Source organism: Pagrus major, chromosome 2 (assembly GCF_040436345.1).
Source record: "Pagrus major chromosome 2, Pma_NU_1.0".
Classification (NCBI taxonomy): Eukaryota; Metazoa; Chordata; class Actinopteri; order Spariformes; family Sparidae; genus Pagrus; species Pagrus major.
The window spans coordinates 26,554,244-26,580,065 of NC_133216.1; the positions used below are offsets into that span (position 1 = coordinate 26,554,244).

Below are 25,822 nucleotides of genomic sequence, written 5' to 3' on the forward strand. Positions count from 1 at the left end.
GTTAATGGGTAATCAGACATCAAATAAAACATTTGAGTGCAGGTCGATACAGACACTCTCGCTGTGGTTTCTGTCACTCAAAGACACAAACACCACTGACACAGACAGAGTATGATCATGGATGTCAAGCCCATACTATGGATCATTCTCTTCATCTCTGCCCAGAACGGTAAGCATTTAAATTTTATGTTGCACTTACTCTACATTTGAGCGTAATGATGTGAACTTCATATTGATCCCTACCATGTGGTGTCTGTATTGGCCTGTGTGTGCATGCTGAGATGCATGTTTCTCGCAAACATTTTTATTGTTTCTGCTCCAGTGTCCCTGCAGGAGTACGAGTATAATTATGAGGAAGCATACGACGATCAACAGCCTCTGAACTGCTCAACCACAGAGAGCATCAAAGGTGGACATGTCACCTACTCACAGGTGAAAATAATGCACTGGACAGTCGAGCTGAAATGATTGGTTAATTAATAAATCGACAGAAAATGCAATCATTTTTCAAGAAGCACCAAACATTCTCTCGTTCCAGCTTCCCCAAAGTGAGAGTTTGGTGCCTTTCTCTCTTCAAACTGTTTTTGGAAGTTGTTTCTTAACTTTTAAAATTGGAATACATGTTTAATCTTACAATTTCAGTTGAACAATAAGAGAAATGTAAAACATTTACAGAGGTTACAAAGTGTTTAACAAACAGGGGAACAGAGACAAAAAGTGGAAGGAAGGACTATACATATATATATATGATATATAAATTATTATATTAGAATTATTGAAAATAATACAAAAACAATACAATTCCAGTTTAACTAGCAAATATCTGAAATATAGTTGATAAAGAAATGTAAAACACTGTAAAACAGAGGTTACAAAGTGCATGTGTACAAGGACAGAAAAAAGGAACAGAGTGACAAAAGAAAAAAAGGGGGCAACAGTGAATTAGCAGGCTTGTTTTCTGATAAAAGGGAACTGAATATTTGGAAAGCGAAACAAATCAAGCAACCCTTTTACTGGAAAACTTCATGTTACTAAATACGGCTCCAAAACTGACCACGTTTCCTCTACAGGGAGGGCTGGAGGGCAGCGTGCTGACCTATCGCTGCAGCCCAGGGCATTACCCTCACCCTGTCAGCTACAGGCTCTGCAGTGCTGATGGGGAGTGGTCACCCATGAGATTAGCCAATGGCAGACAGGTGTCACGGGCCACATGCAAAGGTAATGTTTTGGATGATGATATATTTAAAGTCATTTGTACGGAAGCCCTAAAGGGCCATGCATTCATACATTTTATTTCGTCCGTTTTCCCGTGATAACGAGTTAATTTCATTTGTTTTCTCGAGATCTCGAGTTATTATCTCGAAATAACAACTGCCGTTTTCCCGAGATAACGGGATAATTTTCTCGAGATCTCGAGATAACGAAACTTTGTTTTCCCGAGATAACGATATAATTAATTCGATGCAATGTCAGAGGAGCAGGAGCATATCGATCACCGCGTCACCGCTGAAATAGCATTATGCCTTGCTATTACAGATAATTATCCCGTGATCTCGGGAAAATGGCAGTTGTTTTTTCGAGATAATAACTCAAGATCTCGAGAAAACAAATGAAATTAACTCGTTATCACGGGAAAACGGAGGAAATAAAATGTATGACTGCATGGCCCTTTAGGGCTTCCGTACATTTGTACACAAAAGGGCTTTTGTAGTTAAAATCAGAGGTATCTTCAAAGCATTACTCTCTATGATTTTAACCCTTTGCTTCAAACCTCTCTTCAAACCTCTCTCCTGCTCCAAGATGTGTTGTGTCCGGCTCAGCTCCAGTTGGATCATGGTGACTTCTGGCCCAGAGACCAGTGGCTCCCTGTTGGGGAGACGCAGAGCTTCTCCTGCCAGGAAGGGTTCACCCTGTACGGGTCAGCCCAGAGAAACTGCACCCTCTCTGGGGAGTGGACGGGAACCACTCCTGTTTGTGACAACCATGGTGAGAACAAACAGCATTAAAAAACAACTCATGATAAAGCATCAAATGTGTATTATTAAATTATGATGTACAAAACATGGGTATATTTTTCAGTGCAATAGAGAATAACAGAATTTTCCAAGAGGCCCTGGTCCCAGTTCATCAGGTGTATTAGATCCTCTGGTAGAGTGAGCATGCACTGACTAAGCTCATGCTTACAGAGGTTTACATTCTAAAGCAGCTTTTGATGAATACATATAGATGATCCGTATAAACAGATTTCAATGTTATACAGTTCACTGTGGTTAAAAAGATAGGTCACTGAACAAGGTTTAGATTTACTCTACTCAACTTCTTATTCAGCATTTTAACACGTCTTCAATGTGTTTTTTAATTTGCATCATTTCAATGTACTACATAGTTAATATAAATGAAAATATATTAAACATAAACATTTATAAACAAACAGTAAAATCATCATCATCAAAAAAAAAAAAGATATTCATGTTCTCTGTCTTTAAATGCAGCTGACGACTGTAATGACCCAGGGGTCCCACCAGGGGCCCAGAGGTCAGCAGGCCGGTTTCACACTGGAGAGAAGGTGACCTATCGGTGTCAGGCTGGTCTGGATCTGCTCGGGTCGGATGAAAGGGTTTGCCTGGAGAACAGGGAGTGGACTGGCTCAACACCGCGATGCCAAGGTGCAGGGTGACAACTTTATACATGTAAAATAAGTGCACATTTAGAAGATTAATTTTTAAGACCGAGAACTACAATAGGGCATCAAAGCAGTGCCAAAACAGTACCCAATAATCTCCCATATTATGATAAAACATCCATGAATGATATCTTCGTGTTTTACTGCAGGTCCGAATACCTTTGACTCCCCCAGCGCCGTGGCAGCAGCCATGGCAGGATCACTTGCTGGAATCATGGATGTACTTTCACCAGACTCCAAAAAGAAAAGTGTGTATAACTTGTACCTGTGTCACCAGCTTATTGACAGAGTTGCAGCATATCAACATGACAATGTAACTGCAAAGTAATGTAATTGTAAAGACAGGAAAATAAGAAGAGCACCAAGCTGAGGTCAACTGCAATAAAACAAATAGTACTTTGTGTTCATGTGTGTAAGGTGCGACGAGGTCCTTCGGCCGATCCTTCCGTGTGGCTGAATTCAGTCGTATGAATGTCTACATTTTACTGGATACTTCAGGAAGCATCGCAAAGGAGGACTTTGAAAAATCCAGGGACGCCACCATTGCTCTTATCAAAAAGGTCTGTGTCAAAGACTGCAATAAAAAGATGTATTCACATTGGTATACTACTTTGTCTGTCCCTGGTTGTGAAACCTACATGTCCTCCTCATTTTCCTTCTAGTTGGACAGCTACGAGGTACAGATGAAGTTCCATGTGTTGTCATTTGCCAGTGAGGCTATAGACATTGTAGACATCACAGAATCTGATATAAGCGGTAGCATTGAGGACGTCATATGGCGTCTGATGGAATTCGACTACCATAGTAGGACCCTGCTTGATTTTCCTTCTTTCATTTAATGAGCATATTTTTTTCTATCTCTTGCAGTGTGCAGTGTGTGTTCTCCTCAAGTACTGTAGGCCTTAATCAGCACAGTATGCTACAACTATGATGCACCAATGTGTTCAATAGTTCATTAAATCATTTGTCAATTTACTTTTCAACCGTTTCACCTTTTTGCATTTGTTCGTCTGCAGGCCATGGGAAAAAGACGGGCACCAACCTCTACGCTGCCCTGCAACGTGTCAATGAGTTGATCAGCTACTTTAAGCAAAACAGCGCCACAAACCACTTTAATGAGACACAGAACATCATCATCATAGAAACAGACGGTAAAGACACAAGAAATGCCTCACAAACTCGAGCTGAAAAGGCATTTCCACCTCAAAAAAGTCTTCTACAGCTCATGAGAGCTCTTTTAATATTGAAAAGGGGAACTGTCTTCATATATGGGCCTTCATTACTTCTTCATGTCTTTTTGCCTGCAGGTTTCTCTAACACAGGGACAAAGCCTCAGATTGCTCTGGCCCGTATCCGTGATCTTCTGGGCTACCACACCATATCACCTGATCACACAGATGAGACAATGCTGGGTAACATGACAATAAAAGGATTAAATGTTATTATACATATATGTACAGTACATTCAGTTTTTACATACCTACTGTGTGTATGTATACAGTATAAGTACATATATGTGTGTGTTTTCAGATGTCTATGTGTTTGGTTTGGGTGATCAAGTCAAGAAGGATCAGTTGAACGCCTTAGCCTCAAAGAAACGTGGTGAGAATCACGTCTTCGTTCTGAAAGACTACGATTCGCTGGGAGAGGTGTTCAACAGCATCATTAGTGAGTAGGAGATCGCTATTTTCACAACAAAAACAGCAACAACTCTTGGCAGGTTTTTCAAAGTGCATAAATGTAAACGGTTCAGTTTTCACACTAGATTTTAAATTTAAGACTGCGATGTTGCTTATTACAAGTCATTACCAGCATTTTAGAGACTGTAGTATAAAACGGTTATGAATCATCACACAGGTGACAAGAGTGTGACAATGTGTGGGATAGCTCAGGAAGAAATATCCAAGAATCCAGAGGAGAATGCAGGAGTCTACACCAAACCCTGGCATGTCAGTGTGATTGTGACAAAGGTGAGAGCTTTGCATAGTCTGTCACTCCACCCATCTCTTCATATTTTAGAGTGGATTTTCACACATGAACATTTTCCTCCCTTACAGGCTCCGCTCTGTTTTGGATCTATTGTGAGCCCGAACTGGGTGCTGACGGCTGCTCACTGCTTTGCCAAAGCGAGCACAGACAATGTCCCTCAGGAGGTGTCAATACAACATGGTCAGTGTCAGTCAGGGAATATATTTTGTAGACCGAGATTCATGTCAGACAAAAAAAGCGAGTAATTTCAGCATTGGGATCAAAAGCTTGGTAAAAATTTTGGGTGCTTGGACCCCAATATACCTGCATTTTAATGTTTGAAGGGGTGTGCTGAAAAATGTGTTGGATGTTTTAAGAGAACATTTCTATCATAAGTTATCCTTATCAAACACAATAAGCTCTGAAAATGTCTGAAAATGTTAGTACTACTTAGCTACAGTACTATATCGTAGCAAACAAGATTGCTTTTATCCATCAACCATCTTGTTGAGGTCACACTGTGTTATGTTGAAATAACAAGCAGCTTCTTTGGTTCCCAGGTGAGGGCATAGTGTTATCCAAGAATGTGATAATGCACCCAAAGTTCAACACCAGGGCACTCCAAGACAGAAATGTATCCGAGTTCTATGACTACGATGTGGCTCTGGTGCAGGTGAACAAGAGTATCCCGCTCTCCTGGAAAGCCAGGTAAGACAGCCCGAAAAAAGATGCTTAACTGTTAGCCACCAGGGATACACCACACATGAGAGCTAAACTCAAAGGGGACATATTATGATTTTTGGGTTATTCCCTTTCCATAAGTGTGTTATGAAGCCGAGCTTTTTTGTGCCTGTAAAACGTCTGCAAAGTTACAAGCCTAAAGTCGAAGGAGGTCATTCTGTCCTACAGAAGACACTGTTCCTAAACTGCCTGAACAACTCTTTTGTACTTTACTTCTGTAACTTATCCATGTCATTATGGACAACAACTTAACAAGCTCAAGGATGTGTGAATTTTACCACAACTGCAGTTTCAGTGACAACCGGTAAAGGTACAAGCTTAAGAATGGTTCGATAACGGCTGTCTGTGAACCGACTTTAGACTTGGAAGCTGTACATTTTGCACATGGAGGACATTACAGACCATATTCCTTCTCCAAGAGAATACATTATCCAAGTATTCGGTCGAGAAGCTGTTCTCGTGGTGCTATTCACAGTTGAAGTGCAGCTTACTGAAAGCTAAAAACACAAATAGAGCTGACTGGCGACTTGTTGAGTGGTGCTGGCTCAGGCCTGTGTGAGCTGACCAATCAGAGCAAACTGGGCTTTTCTTGAGGGAGGTCTTTAGCATAAATGGGCTAAATCAAACATGTCAGACAGAGGGTGAATACAGTACAGCAGCAATAGACAGTAAGAGAAATAGTGAATTTTTTGAACAATAAAGCGTGTAAACCTATTCTAGCAGACACCTAAAATAAAATATGTGTTGAGTGTGTGTATACTGTATGTCAAACAACAGACCAATCTGCTTGCCATGTACCGTGCCAGCCAGCCGAGCAATGAAGAGAGTCAACTCTACCTGTCAGCAGCACAGTATGTGACCTTCTGAGCTTTACACTCTGTAAAAACATTCACGTTATTAAGACTACTTAAGGACTACCTCCATATTTTCCTGTTAACATAGTGTTAATATTATAAAATAGAACTGAAAACATTTTCATGGATTCTCAGTGATATTGATGTGTGTATACAGGGGAGGAACTACTACCACCAAAGGAGACTGCCGCCTTTTTCATCCATGACCATAAGAAATCTGAACGCAAAGACACATATATTCACACACAGAGTCAAGTGAGTGACAGGACTGGATTTTCAGACTGCAGGCTGCTGTCCTGTTGATGCTCAATCATTTGGAGAAAATGGATGTGTTTTAATATAAAGGAGTGATGAGCTGTAACTAGTTTGCTGTCTGCAGAGGCCTAGCTGTGTGGAGAAGGCGATGCAAACACTCAAAGAGCCCACCGATGTGACTGTGGATGAGTATGTACCTGACAGATTCCTCTGCTCTGGGGGATCTTCAGAATACCAGTACTCCATCTCCTGTAAAGGTCTGGACTCTTACTGTATCATAGCCACCACAGTTTGACCAACATGGGATTTACATTACAGTTACAGGCTGTCTCTTTTTCTACAGGTGACTCTGGTGGATCCCTGTTCCTGCAAAAAAGAAAGCGCTACTTTCAGGTCAGCAATTCTATCGCTTAAAAAAGCCTCTGTGCAAACAGTGACATCAGTATCACATGGACGTTTCTCCTGTTTATCTCCAAGGTGGGAGTATTGAGCTGGGGCACAATGGATGTATGCAACCCAGTCAACTCAGTTCGGGGAAGGTACACCAGTGACAGGCCACATCCTGATGCTCGAGACTTTCACATCGACCTGTTCAAGATAATGCCATGGCTGAAGGAGCATCTGGGGGAGGAGATCCAGTTCCTGCCTGACCTTAACTGAAAACATCCATAACCAATCAACTGAGATCTGGCTGGATGAAGCCAGAATAACAATGCACAACAGAGTTTTCCAAAGCTTTATCGTCAGACAGAATACTATTGTTTTTTGTATAGCTGTGGTGCAGTAAACTCACTTGTAAAGGAATATGTTTTGTTAACAAAATCATACACAACATAAAGAAGTAATTCTTCTAGTACTCGCAGTGTGTTCTTTCTAAACTCAACACATGCATAATCAGATCCTGAGCCACACATATATCTTCATTTATATGGATGCACTGAACTGTTCGATCAAACACAGGTTCAGTGCTGCAAGTCCAGTAAACATAATCAACAATCAATAATCATCTTACTTTGCAGTTAGAGGCCATTATCCATGCAGTATGCATATGAGCTAGAATATATAAACACTGCGGAGATGACAGTGGGGAGCTCATACACCAATTAGTCCATCAGTTGAAATAGTTTGTGTCTACTGACTAACTTTGTGTGTTTTTCTATAACTGTTGCTTGCTGGTTGGATCTCAAACCTCAGCTGCTTCAACGGCGATAATTTGTATCTTTTCTTTCTGTGTGAATGTGAAAGTTAAAGGTGTGAGAGAACCAGCAGTCCAATCAGCCCTCAGAAAACTGCCGGAACAGGGTTTCTGATTCGCTGTCTTTGAAATTTGGGACAAAGTGGATCTGGAGGATCTCGGAGAATCCCTCAGAAATAGCAGGAGGCACAAAGTGTTTCCTGTCCAGAGAGAGAGAGATGAAGGCAGATTAGTAGTGTGGTCAGTACCAGAGATAATACTAGTAGTTTGTTTTTTTAAATTACCACAAGTTATAAAAACCAACTGTGCCAGAGTCATTTTAAAGTAACAATCTCCTTTTATTTCTTTTTGACATATATTGAAAAAAGTGTCTGTTAGGTGACTATCTATTGTCAAATATAGTCACACAGCCTTTGGTCCACCGATTAGTATTGCAATGGTAACATATTTGCACTATTATGAATTGGGTGTCCGTGGAGAATAAAACAAACATGTCCTACTGCTGCAGCTTCACACAGAATTTAACTGGTAAAACAAGTGCTGAATTTTATTATGAAGCAGTCACAGAAATTCTGCTATCCTTAATCAAAAAAATATAATATAATATATTATCTACAAAACAAGACAACAGCGATTTATGGATCAATTTGAAATATTGCAGGAAGTAACGTAGAAAGAAGGAGCACCTGCAGTCAGCTCTTAGATGAAGAGCTGCATTTGAAAGACTACACATTTCTCAGTGAGGCTGACTGTGCCCTGCTGTTTCACAGACTGCTGTCATGTGCAGCATAAAATCAAATCAAATCAAATCAAGTTGCTCACAGAATTATGTAAAGAAAAAAAAAGGCTCAACACTGCCTGACTTCTATATTAAAACGATAATAGTTTGTTTCACTGCCCCAAGAATTCTGGTACCTGTGGTATTAAACTGCATCTGCTGTTACCACCAGTAACTACAGGTGTCGCCAAATCAAGCAGGACTTACGTTAACATAATAACCAAGATAACACAAAAGTTTCTGGAAAGAATAAACACACCTTGGTGACATGCATTTACCTGCATTTTGTGAAGCTCTGTGTATAAGTGTGGGTTTTGTGGCACAAGAAACAAATATGTTTTATAACCTATGAGAGTGTGACAAGAAAGGTTGCTCTTTCTTACTTGTAACTGTGGAAAACCATGTCATTGACCTTGGCGTGTTTGCTGTTTGATGGAGCCATCTCACGGAACTGGGAACAACAATAACGCATAAAAAAATGTAAACCACTTGTTGTCACCAGCCAGGATTAAACAAACCAAGGTGTAAAGAGTGACAGTGTGGAGAGGTGAGTCATACTCTGTTGTTGTGTTTGGCTTGCTCCAGAGAGGCAGAGAACTGGAAACAGCGACAGGGCACTCCCGCGGCCTTGGCCACGTCCACATAGCTGGAAATTACCACACAGAACATTGGTTGTTCAAACAGAGAATCATAAATAAACAGACAAGCAGTAGGCAGCAGTAGGGGTTTATTCAAACCACAAAAACAGAAGCACAGTCAGTACCCACATTATCAAATGCACCAATTTAGTAGGATTCCTTGAGAAAACAGCTAAAACTGTGGCAATGAAACTAACATAGTGCCCTACAGTGTCTCTGCAGTATGCTGCTGCTTTTGAACCAGGTTCACTTGGAGGGGATTAACATGGCCAAATTATTTCCTGTACACTTACAGCAAGCACATCACCAACCTGTGCTTGAAAGAGACATGCTGTATTCAAAATGATTATTCTGTGCATTTTTTATACAAAGGTAGAAATGTTCCATGTTGTTGTTGTAAAAGGTGTTTATGTGTTTTGGCAAAAATGTGGAAACACTTTTATTTTAAAGGGGAGGATGAGACAAGGGGGGCTCAGTTGTTTGGAATCTGCAACCTCACCACTAGATGTCCATAAATCCTACTCTCTGGACCTTTAAGCAATCTGTTAAACTGAGCTCGTACTTACAGTGAGCTCCAGTCTTTTCTGTCCGGTGTTTTGTCTCCACCTTGCCAGCAAATACACTCAACTGCCTCTATAATGATTCTTAAATCATGCATGAAGCTTTCTGAAGCTTGTTTGCAGAAAGGTTTACCTCAGTGAGGTGGATCCTAGGTATATAAAGTATGTACAAACATAAGGACACACACACACACACACACACACACAGATACAGTTTTGCTTTACCGTTTACGAGACTCTGGGTCTGGGTTGGTGTTGTCTACGGCAACGCTGCGGCCCTCTTTCAAAGCACGCTCACATGCCGACACACAGTTCTGCCATGAGCCGAGTGTGTCCTGATACAAAGATACAAAATATGGGGTATAATAACAAGAATCATAATCATCTTCATCATTACAATGATAATTCAATCTGTAAAACAGTTAGAAACTGTATCAAATACACTGTAAATGCAGTGTAGCAACCATCAAAATAAAAAAAACTCCTTTTATTTTCGACAGTCAACATCTTGTTATATATAAAACCAAACGTTTTGGGTGCATTTAGCAGTGAGGCAGAACTGATGACCCAGAACTGATGAGCCCTGTTGACACTGAAATCCACTCACCCTGTTGACATACACATAGCCTTTTGGTATGACATGGGTGTGGAAGAAGGTGGATTTCCCCGCTGTGGAGAAAGAAAAGAGGGAACAAGTTCAGAAGGGTGTCGCTGGGAGGGGAGATCAGAAAATATAACATGCAATCTACTTTTTCTTACATGCAGGGAAACCCACAGCAACAATCACTTCTGTCTGGCTGGAGGTGAGGGAGGCAGACGGCGGGTCATAAAGCTTTGCAGTGCTGTCAATCTTCCTCTAGAAGTTCAGATAAAGAAGTTTAAAAAATTACAAGTGAACCCCCACAAATATACTCTCATACACTGTAGGATACACGGCCAGTGCGTTTACTGAACTCACAGGGTCAAAATTTGGCTGGTTGTAGGGGGCGCTCTTCCAGCCCAGGAAGTACTCCTCTGGTGTGTGGAACTCCAAACCAATGTTCAGAGCAAACTAAAAAGACGAGAGGGAAGACAAAAAGACAGACAGATTATCTATCATTGAGAAAGACTGAGTCACACTTAAAGGTTCAGTGTGTGGGATTTAGAGGCATCTAGTGAGGTTGCAGATTGCAACAAACAACAATCCTTGTTTGACCCTCCCCTAAGGTGACCACTAAAAATGCGAACAATGTGAAAATCCCTTGAGGAGTCAGTGTTTGGTTTGTCTGTTCTGGGCTGCTGTAGAAAGCTACCGGTGCAACATGGTGGACTCTGTAGAAAAGGACCCACTCCCTCTGTAGATATAAACAGCTCATTCTAAGGTAACAAACACACAACATTTTTTAGTTTCAGGTGATTATACACTAATGAAAACATCATTATGAATATTATATTCCATTTCTACCAGTAAATCCCACTACATTTGTCTAAATCATACACACTGGACATTTAAGACGTATATAAGGACAATTAAAGTGACACAAAAACAATACTTACAACACAAATGAGCACATATAACAAGTGAAGGCAGAAGGAGGAGGAGTGGCACAAAGTAAAATCTTAGGTCTCACCAGTCGGTCACTGCTAGAGAAATCCTTCTTCTTCTTCCCTGGAGCCCAGTTCTCTGGCCTACCAGCAGCATCTGTGCACAGAGGTAAAGTCAGAAGCTGTGGGCCTATGTTTGCATGTTTGTGTGCTCTTTTACTTCTCCCTTTCTGGACATCAAATGTTCTTAAAACACTTTCCAATTGTATTTTAAGTTGCATTTAAGCACTTTGAATACGTTACTTTTAGATCATTTCTGAGCTTGGTTCCGATCTGGGCACCCTATTGGGTTGATATTTAGATTCAGGTCTAGCATTAAGCATGAATCATTTGGATTTTAGGAGATTTCAGTTAGTAAGGGACTAATTATGGTGACTTTTTGGACTCATTTTGAGGTTCATGGAAACAGGATTTAACAATGATTGAACATAAAGTTTGTTTTTTAATATGTAGATGAATGTGTGTGTGTATGTGCGCACCTCTGTGACACTTGATCAGATAACTGAGAACACATATCCAGCGTAAGTATGGGATGTTTATCACTATGGCAACACCACCTCATAACCCAACATCACTCACCTCCTACATAAAAACTCTGCGTCTGGTCGACAGTCACACCATCATTTGCCTGAGCAGGAAACACATGCAGGACACTTACAATTAGAACTAAAATAGACTGTTTATTGTCAAACATGAGAAAACATCAGTGAATAATGCTGTGAGGAATGATAACAGGGCGTCTCCTATGACTCAGCATAATTAGTGCAAATACTAAATATGAGGTGTGGCTCTTAAACAATACTGGTGTGTGTCCAGCTACCTTCTCACACAAGTGATTCCACATTCCCATCACTGGTTTCCTGTAGATACCAGGACCACTTGCTACAAACACCTGAGACACAGATAAGAAAGAGGCACAAATATCAGCGGTTTGTTAAATAACTAGGACAACGATGAGTCAGCCTCAAACATGACCCACCTGCACAGGGAGCTGCAGCGTGGTGAGGATGTCCTCCACTTTAGACTTGAACACTTCTGGTCTCAGTTTGCCTCTAGCGATCCCCATCTGGTTGGTGAAGAACACCACCTACAGGCAGAGAGCAAGTGTACACCAAGAAAATCCAGTGATGAACACTACCAGAGCTGATAACATTTTCCATTATTTATTTTCCTGTAATCTTGCAAATATCACTAGATAACAACTTTAACTATTGTATTTCGCTCCTTCCTACCTTGTATCCTTTTCTGAGCAAGTTGGCCAGTCTTGGCTGAATCTCAGGGAACAGAATCCTGTTCGTTAAACACAAACACAATAACAACAAATTATGCAGATATGAACTCAAAGCTTTAGAAGATGCTGGGAAAATAGATCTGAAAAACAGAAGATTTAGCTTTAGCAAATGCTTAAACAATTAAAAGGGAAAGCTCAGGAGTGCAGGCATACCTCCAGTCATCTGGTCCAGTGGGAAAGACTTTGCCAGACTTGGTGGTGATGATGCAACCATCTATGTCAAACCCAGCAATCTGTAGAGGATGAAAAGAAGAAGACATGTTAAGAAATGTTCACAAGAGCTGCAATGATTAATCAATTAGCTGTCAACTGTGAAACTATTTTGATAATCATTTAATCAGTTTGAGACATTTTTTTGAGTCCTCTATGGCGGTAAACTCAATATCTTTGGGTTGTCGTGAGGAGCGCTCCTCATGGCTGTTAAGAAGAATGTTGGTTGTGATTTTTTTCACTTCCTGTGATTGGAGACGATGCAACGCCAAACTCAACTTCAGAAATTAAAGCCGAAACCACAATTATTATTTATAATGAATAAATTTGGAGATTATTTTCTTGATTACACTCATCACTTGGATTTAAATGTCTTGTGTTGTCCAACCAACATTTCAAAACTCAAAGATATTCAGCTTACAAAAGGTATAATTTACATTTTTGTTATGTATATGCTTATATATGTAACATTCCTGCATTAAAATGTCTCACATCTATTCAATCTTTGTTGCCTATTTTGTTGAGTTGTTTACTCACTTTACCCCAAATGTTTCCAACATGTTCAAACCCAAAGAAATCAGTCATTTTAATCAAGGTAACGGTGCATTTCAACTCCCATGATCCCACACTACTACATGATGTCATCCAACTGTGTCTTTTATTGTCATTGTTTTGATTAAGAGACCCCTATCAGCAGAAATAACATACTGTGCGTTTAAATGGTTATTGAAAAATCAAGTAACCAACCACAGTACTGTGTAATTCTCTGACCTAAGACACAGAAATAAACGAATAAATAAATAAACCTGTATAACCAGGTCCCACCTTGTCACTCCCTTTGACACCAGCAGCAGTGTAAAGCATCAGGTTGCTTATCTGCTGCCAGTTGCTCTTTAGACAGCCCTTTGAGGAAGATGAGGATGATGAAGATGACGAAGCCTGGGCGCTTTTACTCCTCTCTGTCGTAGACTTCTCTGCCATCTCCTGCAGCTGCCTGAGCTTCTCCTCAGCCAATCTCTCCTCTTCCTCCTCTTCTTCTTTCATCTGTCTATCTGAGGCCTCCTCATTTCTTCTTTGACGCTTCACCGCAGGGTGCCCCTTGTCTGGGCTCAGCTGTCTTTTAGGTCGCTAAACAGAAAAATACAAAAACACACCTTGTCTCATTTTCAGTTGTTTGAGTTCAGCTTTTTTTAATTAATATTATTTCAGTTGTAACATACAGGAACACGTGAATATGATGCATGGAATAATACATCAAACAGGCTTCAACACAATAAACAAACAAGTTACCTTCATGGGAGAGGTAGAGAAGAAATCCTTGATACTGCGCTTGGGATTTGGACTCGACTGTGCCTCCTTTTCTTTCCCGTTTGGTCCTCCCTTTGTCTTATCTGTTGCTTTTAGTCCTGTCCGCACAGTGCTGGAGGCTGCTCCGTTTGAGCTCAGGGAGTACTGCAGTTTAAACGGGTGGTTCTGGTTAACCAGGTAGAGGGTGCCACCATGGGTGAGTTTACCAGACTGGCCTCGAACAAGCTGCTCACCGTCCAGGAAACTTGGATTTGGACCCAGCTGTGAAAAAAATTAGACATGTACGGACATTGGACTTCAGCATTTGTAATGTGGTATTTAGTTTATAGGAGGTGAGATAACAGGGTGTGCCTAGGCAACAAATAGAAAGGTGTGATGTCATGAGGTTTTTATAATGATTGAAGGTTTTGATTGTGTGTGGTCAAACATTAACTCTCTCTGGTGTTTGCCTTGTAACGCCTGTTGGTGCTGCCTGTCTAGCCTGAGACTTTCACAGGGAGATTAGCTGAATAAACTGGGTGTGGTTTTTTTTGTCATACCTGAGTAATGACCGCATCCTGGTCTGCATAACAAGCCACCACCTTCACTGAAAGAGACACAAGGATTATTTCTATCATGTATACTGACAGACACATGCACACGCACATTATATCATGTATAGTCATTTGGAGCTAAAACAATTAGTTGACTAGTTTGCAACAATTTTTATACTTAAATAATAGTTTAAGAAATTATGCAAATACAAACAATTTTCATTGAAGCGGAGGCTTTTCTAAATTTGTCACTGTTTTCTAACACTTTGTAGACCTGAAGACTTAACAATAAATAGTGGTCAGATTAATCAAAGCAACATTATGTAACATTTTTAGTGCAATTTGGCGCCACCCACAATTGAGTGCAACCCCACTGTCGTAAGTTCAAATCCCAGGTCTGTAACAATTTGTCAGACGTAATGTAGGTGCTAACTACAAACAAACTAATTAGGTCATAACAATGTTACGTGGTGAAATGTTGTATCTTGAATTAAACATGTATGCAACGCTGTGATCCTACCCTCTCACTGAAGTTACATAGTGCAGAAACAATTGATGGGGGGTGGAGTGGCTTTGACATATACCACTTTATGACCAAAGCTAATCAAGTGCTGGTTCTGGGCTGGTGGTATTGCTGGTTCTAAATTGGTTCAACCTGTGAACTTTTTAAGAACCAGTTTGCTTTTCCACATGCATGAGAACCACCATAGAGTCACATCATTCAGGCACTGTAAACGTCTCCAATTTCGCAGCACAACTATGGAACTCTGGAACTCGGAACAAACATGACTACATTGACTCTTGTGTTGCTCCTGGCTTTGGATCTTACATTGGCATACGAACAAGACTGGTCCACTGTTGCTTCGATTAGTGAAAATAGTTCAAATCTTGTTTATTCTCCCATGGATAATTCAGAACACGCTACACTAGCTCTGGTTTTTAAAAATGGCTATCATAAGCGGTTTTAAGCTGTTTTTTTCCATTACATCTTCCGGCCTGGCACTACTGGGTTTGACTCGGCGTGGCAGCCCAGTGCAGCCAGAGTTTTGCTTTTCCATCACAACAGAGCTACCTGCTTGAAGGTGTGTCTTAAAGCGATGACCTGCTTGTCCCAATCCCTGCAGTACTATGGAAGAATCACTGTGAACAAAGTGGCTCCGCTAAAATCACGTTTCATTTACTCTAACTTCTCACAATAAAAGCCCACCGTTGTTTGGTCAGTTAAAAGCTTTTATTATGAAGCAGCATTACAGGAAATGTTGTGTTTTCACCAGCAATAAGTACACATGAGTCCTGAAACCGCTGAAAGCGAACACAATGAAACAGTAAAACACAGCGGATGTTTGAAAGTACAAACAGGATGAGAGAAACTAAAGAGATTCCATTAGAAGCTACAAGAGTCCTGAGAGCTGAACACACTGACTTTTAAAACATTTTTCTCTCAGGTTTCCTGCACAGACGTGAGTTGAGTATTGATTTAGGGGGAGATGGTGCTTGTTACAGGTTGGCTGCAGTCGCGAGAAGTCACCGCGGCCCGCTTGGTGGAGGGGTGGCCATGGCTTGGCCCTACTCCGGAGCAGGTCCATTGCCGCCACAGGCTCGGCTCAATTCGGAGCAGTCAAACTGGCAATGGAAAACCAAAGAAGCATGGCTCGGTTTGACTCGGTGCAGCCAAAAGTGCTAGTGAAAAAAACGCATCAGTTGGTCCTCGGTCACGATAACCCCACCCCCAAGCCCCTGACATTACTCTGGAACCAGTTTTTCTGTCCAGAAGCCAGTTCTTTAGCTATCAAAGGCAAAGAACTGGCTCCACAGTAGGCACTGGCTCTGAACCAGCACCTGAACTGCCTTGGGTGAAAAGGGGTAAGAGAGACCATTCACTGTGTTACAAGACATTGTCCCATCAAAATGATTTTGAAGCCGTTAAAGTTACATAATGTTGCTTTAACAATGGAAATAACTGCAGACGTATATTAATTATATTCAGAACTATTGTGGCCTACAAATGTTATTATACACTGTATAGTGTCAATAAATGACCCACACGTGCAACGTCATCAATATCACCGCTGTATTTGTGTCACACTCTTCCTCACCCTGGTGCCGGGAGCATTTCTTGTCGGCGACTCCGGTGTCCGGACCTCGGCCCAGAATCACGGCTCGCCCATCCTCGAGGGAGACCCGGGCTCCATTGGCGCTAACCAACGTACACGACATCTGAGCGAGCGACCACAGCTAACTCGGACTGCTTTACTTTGAGCCTTGGGGTGTGTTTGTGGATTTCATAAAAGTATGAGTCGCAATACAAAAATGTAACACTTACTGCACAACGGGGGCTGTATATAGTTTAAATATGTAAAGTCCACACTTTTAACACAACTTCTTTGTCTCTAAGTTGGTTGCTGAAGTGCACTATTAATATAAACCCGGGGTTGTTTTGCATCGTACCACGGTCCGTCAGAAAAATAAGCTCGTCTAGAAACGTGTTCGCCTTGAAGATTCCGCTCGTGACTATTATTACTTTTCCGGGTTTCCATTACATATACTTTCTTTATTTGTTGACCATTGTAATTTCACGGAATAGCAAGTCCGCATGGTAAAGTAAACTTTTTTTCATCAATTTCGTTTATGGTAATAGCATACAATGTAATGTCTTACCTTTAAGGAGTTTCGGTTTTGAATGTTGCGCAGAACATAAGTCTAACTGAGTGAGTCACCTATTAGGGTCTCCACCCATTCAGTCAGAAAACAGTCAAAAAGGAAAGCATAGATCAGGACTCAAGCGGGGAAGTAGGGCAAGCCGATAGTTGCTGGTATAGCCTCTTTATCTTCTTTTTATTAAACTGTCTAATGAGATTAGCGGATTGACGGTAGATTAGAATGAAGATATGTTTGTTTATTTTAGAGGCATGATAGAAGATGGTTAAAACATCTTCAAGTAGAGCATAACCTGCATGCTACATTCATGTTGTTTTATAACTTTTTGTTTACTGTTTATTGTGTTACGGTATGTTAATCGACCCTAGCTCATGGGGTAGTGGTGTTTACAACAATAATATATTATAGCCTACAGTAGAACTGTCGCCAAGTGCTTGCTCATGGGGAAAATGTTGGGTCTCTGTAAATAAATTAATCATGGTTTACCTGCTCAATTTGGAAAGTGTCATGAGATTATTTTTGTTGTGAATTGGCGCTATACAAATACAGATTGATTGATTTTCAATTTTGATTAATCTACTGTATTCCAGACCAGCAGTCCATAACTGAAAGATATTCAGATTCAGGTTAGATAATAACTAAAAAACAAAACATGACGTCAAAACTGTTTTGGTCTCTGAACTAATTGTATTGTACTGAATTGTAAATGTTTGTCATTACAATGTAACTCATTAAATGCCAATAGTACTTTTATTTTCTATTTTAATCTCTATCTTTTTTCCCCACAGGACAATTGTCTGACACAACAGGTTCAACTGTTAAACGTCATTTACTAAACCAACTTGTATCTGACTTAATACATCTTTAAACCCTTGGAGCATCGATCCCTCTCAGCATGTCCACCCAGCCCAGACAAAACCACCATGAAGGGGCCTACATGTCTCTGATGAGAGGCCTGAGAGAGCTGGACCTCCAGGGCCCCAGTGTTCCCAGTGACCTGGTTCTGATTGGAGACCATGCCTTTCCTTTGGCAATGAACAGCCGAGGCCAGGTCCTGATGGCTGCCTCTCTGTACGGCAGTGGAAGGATTGTAGTCCTGGGTCATGAGGCCTACCTGACCGCCTTTCCTGCTCTGGTAGAGAACGCTCTGACCTGGCTGCGAGGAGATGGATCTGACAACTTGTCTGTTGGCATCCACAACAATGTCAGGGCAGTTGCTGATAACCTCAGTAGATCCAGCTTCAAAGCTGAAGTTGTGGGGGCCTTTAGTAAAAATCTGGGTGTGGGAGTGTATGTGACTGATGCCTACAGCGTGGGTGCGGACGTGAAGGACCTGGTGGCATTCATGAAAGCTGGAGGAGGAGTGCTGATAGCGGGGCAGGCGTGGAGCTGGGCCGGAGCTCATCCTAAGGAGAACACGCTGCTTCTGTTTGATGGAAACAAGGTTTCTGGTGTGGCAGGGATCTACTTTTCTGGGCATTATGCTGAGGTAGAGTGCCTGCCTGTCTACCCAAAGATCCCTTCATCCTGGATGGCTGTAGTGTGAGTGTATTCTGTACTGCACATTTAGAAATGTTCCACTTTCTAAAAATTCTTAATTTGATTACATAATAAACTGTATCCCTCCTCTTTGGCTTCTCTCTTTCCCTCTCTTCTTCCCCCCTTCAAAAATACAGAACCGGTAAGGATTTTGAGGATGACCTAGAGTTCTTACTCCAGGGGGTTTCAGAGTTCGACCTCCAGGGTGGAGCAGTACCTTCTGAGGTTCTGGTCCATGGCTCACTAGCCTTTCCCATCGGCACCACATGCGATGGACGGGCATTCTTGGCAGGAGCCTACTATGGGCAGGGACGGGTTATTGTGGTTACACATGAAGGACTTCTAGGACGAGAGGTAGAGAATTTGCTTGCACGATGCATTTCATACCCAGACTGTATGACAGAATTATCACTATGTGCTCAATTTCACTCATGAAAGAAGAAATTCTGAAACCAGTCTTTGATGTAAATATGATTACTTTGCCAATTTATTCTGATCTGCCCAGTATTTTTATGTGATTAACAAACTACTGCCTCTCATTGAATAACTTTCTTTATCGCAGACACTGGCTCCATTCTGGATCAATGCCCTTCATTGGTTGGATGAAGGCAGACAGGGGGTCGTGGGCATCGTGCCAGATCAAGCACTCAAAGTTCTCAGCAAGTCAGGGTTAAAGTGTAAGAAGACAAACTTCAAGAACGACCTGAGCGTGTTTGTGTGCACAGCGTACAGCGATGATCATGCAAAGGAAATCCAAGACTTTGTGGCAGAGGGAGGAGGCCTGCTGATTGGTGGACATGCCTGGTACTGGGCACAGACACACCCTGGGCAAAACCCATTAACAGATTTCTCAGGTATGATAATGCTTTACAGAATGACTACACGGAGGTACACACAAATGAAACACAGGAAAACCAGCTACAAGTTAGATACATTCAACTGAAGATTGACAGGGAGACTGAGTTGCTGGGCTATCTGAGATAAACAAGGAAAAAATGCTTCTAAGAAACCAGTGGACTGATTATCAAGATAAGGAGAGCAGGCATAGAGATATAAAGGGCAGGCTTTATATCAGGAACCAGGGAACAACACCAAGAAGGGGCCACCATCCTAATTATGGACAAAGGTGATATATGATCTAAAACAGGATTGGCTGAAAGGTTTTTCGCAAAGAACAATGTTTTCTTCTCACACAAGGCACACAAGGGAGGTTAAATAATCACATGAATTCCAGCTGGTGAGGAAGTCAGACAGAACAAAGGCAAGGCAAGTTTATTTATATAGCACAATTCAGACACAAGGCAACTCAAAGTGCTTTACAGGCGCATCAAAATTACATTAAAAGCATTTAAAATACAATAAAACAAAACATTAAAACAAGTTAAAAAATCTTTCCTACGCCAGCTTCCTGGTTTTTGCTGGATTTACCTCCCATTGTTCTACTTTCACTCGTCCCAGTGCACTTTATATTTATCCTTATCCTCCAACAAACACATTTGTCTTTTATAGGCTACTGCTTTACTGCAACAACTCAAAATCTTAGTATGTTTGTCTAATTTCTCATCAAAATATTTTTTTTTTTCATAGGATACAATCACCTAGAAAGTAACATTTCAGTAAGATATATGGACTCTTTTATTTTAAGAAAATTTTAACTTGATTTATTGGAAGATTTGTTTTACTTAGCAAGAAATGCCTTATTTATTTTTTTATTTATTTATTCATATGCACAATGATAAAAAAACAAGAATTATATTTAATAATACAAAGGCAAATAATTGTGCAGGAGAGGAAAAGAAGCCCAAAGGGCTTATATGAATTCCTCCCCCTCAATATAAAATCACTAAAACAAGTTAACCAATATAAAAAAAAAAAAAAAAAAGATAGCCTAGAAATGCCTTATATTAGATTTTTGAATTTAGCTTTTTCAGTGAGAGAAAAATATTGATACCAATGTTCTTATATCACTTCAACAATAGAACGTAGTAGATCAAATCAGGTTTGCTTGAATGTCTTTCAGGGAACAAGATCCTGAACAAAATGGGCTTGAGTCTGTTGGCAGCAACAATTGGTGGAGGTTTATACAAGGCCCCTGTGCCCAGCCAGGCTGTCAAAGACAACTACCACTTCCGCCACCTTCTGAACCGCTTTGCTGGTCATGTTACCCAGGACAAGAAACTTAGCAAGCATGAGGAGGAATGCCTTAAAAAACTGGGCCAGGACTGCGCCAGCTACCTGCACATGAAGGCTCATGACTGCTCCTCCTATGCACAGGTGGTGTCCACCCTCACTGACATCTTAATGAAGTCGGGCATGCCACAGGTGAGTAGACAAAATAACGTGAACGCTTTATAAAGCTTTCCAATAGAGCAGCACAAAGCTGAAGACCAGTCAGATGTCTGAGACCAACGCCCTTAATATTGTACCTTTCTTTCAAGGTGTGTGACAGCTGCCCTGTGAAGAAGCCCAAAGACCACCTGCTCCTCAATGTGGGGACAGAGCTGTACAAGATCTGCCCAGATCCCGATGCCCTCCTGCCCTACCTCATCAAGCATAACCCCTTGTTGCCAGTTGTCTACAACCACAAAATCAAGATTAATGCAAACACAGCAGGTCAGACCTTGTTGTTGTGGATCAATATGTGAAATACAGTATGTGCATAAGGAGATACGTGAAGTACATCTTGTGGATTTTACACATGGAAATATATGACTTGTATAATATTTACTGCTGGGGATGTGTGTGTGTTTGTGGTTGTGTGTGTGTCAGAAAGGGAAGAGTGGATCAGTACAGGTCTCTACCTCTCTCCTGGTATGAAGACATACATATCCCTACCAGCAGAGATTGTCAACAAGGAATGGCAGGTAGAGTGCACAAAATCACATAATTATAACGAGTTCATTTTGTGTCTGTTAATGCTGCAGCCCCAGTGGACATCCAGGCCCTTGTCCCCAGCACTGACCAGGCACTGCCCCTAATGCTCCCCCCAGAGATGTCAGCAATCCCAAACCCCAACACCTGTCATAATGTTGCATCCTTTTATTCATACAGTAGTACAAAATACATACAATCAGTAAAACATATGTCTTCCTCAGATCCAGATCGGCTGTCAAACAGACCATCTCAACCATAAGGAGTTGAAGAGAGCACCGTGTGTTCATGAGCGAGTTCCTGTGACCTCAAACATGATGCAGGTGTGGAACCTGTGGGGGGGACTCATCTACCTGGTAGCCCCACCCAAAACAAAAGCGGAGGGCCCAGAGCTCACAGTGCAGATGGCTGTACCTGCACCATATTATAAATCTGGTGAGTGTATGGTGGGTGAAAACAGAAGGTGTGTAGTGATTATTGTTCTGTAAAGTTGAGAAAAATGTTGTTTTGGGACACAGGGCAGCGTCCATTAAAAATGTTTGAAGGATACCTCAGACAAAAGTTTCAGAAATTATTGTACATGTAATTATTAAAGCTCAAGTTTGAACATCCCCGTCCTTTTGTTCTTTTCAGGTGTGACAACAGCAGCTGAGTGGTCACTGCTGCGCACAGCTCCTTCTCCCTGGGCCGAGTTGGAGTTTGACAACATCATCCTCACTGTGCCATCTGAAGCTGTTCGGAACCTGGACCGCCCTGATGAGTTGGCAGCCCACTGGAATGACATCATGAAGGGCATAGCTGACCTGGCTGTCGTACCACACAAGTTTCCCCGCAAAGAACGCTTTGTAACTGATGTGCAGATTTCCCATGGTAAGTGTGTTTAGATTTGACACTGTATATCCCTGTTTCTTATTTGGTCATTCTCCTTGGGGACATAGAGCCAACTCATGCTGGGCAAGAGACAAGGTGCGATGTGGATAGGTCCCCAGTCTGTCACAGAGCTAACACAAATATAAGACCATACGCGTAGAGTTTACAATTCACTAAACTCGGTGTACATGTTACCTCGACGCAACAAGTGGTGCCAAGTGCTTAATGTTGTGTTTAGAATATTGTGCATATTACATACAGTATGTTGAAAATAAATTATCAGGGACATCAGATGAAATTGGGTGTACACTGTCCTGACTACATATTTTGATCATTTTTTGGTTAAAATGACCAATTGAGTGAGGAGTTTCGTCACAACACATGCTAATATGAGGCTTACATTTTGTGCTTTTCTCTAATTGCATGCACTTCCATTACAATGCAGTGTTTTTACAGTGGCCATAAAAATTCGAACGAGCTGCATATCTGAAATGGTTTCCTAATTTGAAATACAGAATTACAATAAACACTCAATTAAACTTACGCAATTGTGTTTTCCTGTAATGCTATCTGTTTTCCAAATTTGCTTTCGACACATCTCGGCCACCGTATATTTCTCTTCCATAGCTACAGAGCTCTAAAGATCTGTTTCTCTATCCAGGTTGGATGCATGCAGGTTATCCGGTCATGACACACAAGTCCACAGCAGCCGAGTTGGTCAGCATCAACCATGCTAAGAGTAACGGCCTATGGGGCCCCATCCATGAGCTGGGACACAACCAGCAGAGAGGCTGCTGGGAGTTCCCATCACACACTACAGAGTGTACATGCAACCTGTGGTCAGTGTATGTGCATGAAGAGGTGCTGGGGATCAACAGGGCACAGGTGGAGTAAATGACTTGAGATCAATGGCTACAGCAAACTACTCTTAAGGTGTATTGTGACTCTTTATATAAATAGATGCCACAAAGAACAACTCCTTTTATCTTATGTTGAGAAAAGTATTTGGTTTTTCACTTGGATTACGTCGTTTTACAATCGCGTCATTTCATCTTGTGCAATGCAGGCTCATCCAGCCATGACTTTAGCCAGTCGAAACGAACGAGCAGCAGAGTACGTCAAGGGGGGCAGGAAACTCAGCGACTGGCACATGTGGGTGGCCCTGGAGACGTATATGCAGGTGAGGGTTTTAAATGCTCATTACACACCACACAAACATCAATGTTTAATAGAGAGAGGACACTGGTGTTTTATTTCACATATTCCTCTACCTCTGTCTGCTTCCATGTAGCTCCAGGAGAAGTTTGGCTGGGATGCCTTTAAGAAGGTGTTTGCTGCCTACCACAAGATGAGCGACTTTCCCCATGACAACAAAGGAAAGATGAACCTGTACGCTGAGACTTTCTCCCAGACTGTGAAGATGAACCTGGCTGGATACTTTAAGGCCTGGGGTTGGCCCATTGAAACAGCCACTGAGAAGAAACTCTCCAACCTGCCGCCCTGGACTGACCACCCCATGACCCAGTATGACTGAACTTCACACTGCTGCTGCTTAGAAATGTAGAGAGAGATGGGTTCAATGAGTAACATTAACTGACTTTTGTTTCTTTTTTTGGTTTGTGTATTATTTTATCATATTTATTGCCATATTTTAAAAAGGAGAGGAGAGTTACATCTTTAACCAGATCCATACAACTTTTAAATCAGCTACATTTAAATTTAGATATTTTGAAGATGAGTTAGAAAACTGCTTTATTTGAAAATGAAGGATTTATAACTCTGCTGTGGTTTAACTCTCACATGCAGCCACCTCATATCTGCTTCTGGACCTTCTGCTTCACTCCACCTGTCTCAGTTACTAGTACTTAACACTAACACTGTAACCTGTGCTGTATTAGGAGGTTACTTAATTTCACAGTACCAGTAGAAATCATTTATAAGAACAAAGTTGGATTTTTTTTTATTATTTGCTTTACTGCTGTATCTTAATACCACAACTAACAGGAAGTCAATCAAGCTAATTAAGATGAACACATCTTTAATTTCTCTACAATGATATTTGCCTATACTGTCAATGGAAAATACAATAATAAACATTAACCTTTACCCCTCTACTACCTCTTTTTATTCATCCATTTGTTCCTGAATGAGAAAAATAGTAAGGGAAGCATTAGAGTAAAATATGTGGTAAAATACTCCATGTGTACATGTCGAACTGAACATATTGATGGCACAATATGGAAGGATTACGAAAAATAACTTTCCAAGGTTATACAACTTTAATGTTCCCAGCTGGAACCATAAATAGGTTTTCCTTCACCTGAAGTGAGAACTAAAGCAGGCGTGTCATATTCCACAGGTTGTCGTGCAACGCTCTGCATAGTTGGCACGTCCTTCATGACAATCATTTCAGTCAAAACTGTGGGAAACGGGGGCTGATTCACTAGAAAGCACCAAGTTTTCAAGAACCACAGCTAATTGGGTGGAGAAAGAATGGCAGAGAGCTTCTCCACCCAGATAGAGGGAGATCTAAATAATCTGGTAGAGCACTTGTCCAGTGCCGTTTTATCCATTCTGACACGCTGTTTGAATTGGTTCACCAAAATGGACCTCTGAAATTGTTTGCTGATTACATGGAGGCAGAAATGGTTAAAATACTGAAGCGGGATTTAAGAAAGCGAGAATATCCACAAATCCACAAACATTAAGCAGATAGATGGTATGATCGTCTGTACTTATCAACATGTGCAAACACGAGCTAAGCATGTATTAACAGGCTTGTTATCTTGCTTGTCGTCACAAAATTTGTGATCTCAAGATGTTTTTGTGATGCTGTGTGTAGATGATAACATTGAATGAATAAAACGTTTCTCATGATCACAGAATAATTATGTTGTAAATTCAGAATAACATGAGGAACCTGAATAAACTGAGATTTGAGTGAAGATAATACTACGTATTGTGTTGCACTGAACCTCCCAAATCAAGGAACTGAACTTTATTGTTCTCACCTGCACATGTTGCTGTCAGTGAAAATCCAATTCATCAATGAATCAGATTTCTAATATCCCAGAAAAATGCAGACAACAAAATCACCTGATAGATGTGCATGACCCAGCGATACTAGCAGAGATAATCTCTTAAAAAAATTTTCTACCATATAAATGAAAACATCTTTTGTGTTACATGATTGCATACATTGAATCAGGTGCAAATTCAGTGCAACATAAAACTTTAATAGTTTTCCTCAATAAATAAATACATGAATGTGACATTTCACGGTCAG

General features: G+C 41.1%; 3 protein-coding genes across 3 annotated transcripts; 2 read left to right on the plus strand and 1 right to left on the minus strand.

The window, feature by feature from the left end:
* The first annotated feature begins 30 nt into the window (after positions 1-30).
* LOC141013368 (complement C2) lies at positions 31-7,357 on the plus strand. Its single transcript, XM_073487075.1, has 19 exons — positions 31-169; positions 323-432; positions 1,071-1,218; positions 1,801-1,986; positions 2,493-2,666; positions 2,833-2,931; positions 3,101-3,243; positions 3,346-3,487; positions 3,700-3,834; positions 3,991-4,095; positions 4,214-4,351; positions 4,541-4,653; positions 4,741-4,852; positions 5,212-5,359; positions 6,170-6,243; positions 6,404-6,501; positions 6,626-6,758; positions 6,845-6,894; positions 6,979-7,357. The coding sequence occupies exons 1-19, from the start codon at positions 112-114 to the stop codon at positions 7,159-7,161; spliced, it is 2,349 nt and encodes a 782-aa protein (XP_073343176.1). The 5' UTR covers positions 31-111; the 3' UTR covers positions 7,162-7,357.
* On the minus strand, positions 7,224-17,026 carry pnkp (polynucleotide kinase 3'-phosphatase). Its single transcript, XM_073487087.1, has 17 exons — positions 16,695-17,026; positions 14,605-14,651; positions 14,048-14,326; positions 13,583-13,885; positions 12,701-12,780; positions 12,489-12,546; positions 12,236-12,343; positions 12,077-12,148; positions 11,836-11,884; positions 11,283-11,353; positions 10,631-10,723; positions 10,432-10,528; positions 10,280-10,341; positions 9,898-10,007; positions 9,033-9,120; positions 8,858-8,925; positions 7,224-7,896 (listed from the first exon to the last, which is right to left on the minus strand). Exons 1-17 carry the CDS (start codon positions 16,813-16,815, stop codon positions 7,776-7,778), a joined length of 1,827 nt encoding a protein of 608 aa, XP_073343188.1. The 5' UTR covers positions 16,816-17,026; the 3' UTR covers positions 7,224-7,775.
* LOC141013360 (TRPM8 channel-associated factor homolog) lies at positions 16,761-24,650 on the plus strand. Its single transcript, XM_073487062.1, has 12 exons — positions 16,761-16,865; positions 18,045-18,798; positions 18,933-19,149; positions 19,358-19,649; positions 20,816-21,117; positions 21,234-21,408; positions 21,565-21,659; positions 21,891-22,101; positions 22,300-22,536; positions 23,198-23,421; positions 23,603-23,716; positions 23,828-24,650. Exons 2-12 carry the CDS (start codon positions 18,152-18,154, stop codon positions 24,068-24,070), a joined length of 2,757 nt encoding a protein of 918 aa, XP_073343163.1. The 5' UTR covers positions 16,761-16,865; positions 18,045-18,151; the 3' UTR covers positions 24,071-24,650.
* Positions 24,651-25,822: the final 1,172 nt, after the last annotated feature.

Excerpts from the sequence above, each read along its gene's own strand:
- LOC141013368 (XM_073487075.1), top strand. The coding sequence starts at position 112 with ATGATCATGGATGTCAAGCCCATACTATGGATCATTCTCTTCATCTCT. Across the intron at positions 1,987-2,492 it reads TCCTGTTTGTGACAACCATG|CTGACGACTGTAATGACCCA; the intron begins GTGAGAACAAAC and ends CTTTAAATGCAG. Across the intron at positions 2,667-2,832 it reads CTCAACACCGCGATGCCAAG|GTCCGAATACCTTTGACTCC; the intron begins GTGCAGGGTGAC and ends GTTTTACTGCAG.
- pnkp (XM_073487087.1), bottom strand. The coding sequence starts at position 16,815 with ATGTCGTGTACGTTGGTTAGCGCCAATGGAGCCCGGGTCTCCCTCGAG. Across the intron at positions 12,344-12,488 it reads TGCTCAGAAAAGGATACAAG|GTGGTGTTCTTCACCAACCA; the intron begins GTAGGAAGGAGC and ends CTCTGCCTGTAG. Across the intron at positions 10,008-10,279 it reads GCTATGTGTATGTCAACAGG|GACACACTCGGCTCATGGCA; the intron begins GTGAGTGGATTT and ends TCTTTGTATCAG.
- LOC141013360 (XM_073487062.1), top strand. The coding sequence starts at position 18,152 with ATGTCCACCCAGCCCAGACAAAACCACCATGAAGGGGCCTACATGTCT. Across the intron at positions 19,150-19,357 it reads AAGGACTTCTAGGACGAGAG|ACACTGGCTCCATTCTGGAT; the intron begins GTAGAGAATTTG and ends TCTTTATCGCAG. Across the intron at positions 22,102-22,299 it reads TGCACCATATTATAAATCTG|GTGTGACAACAGCAGCTGAG; the intron begins GTGAGTGTATGG and ends TGTTCTTTTCAG.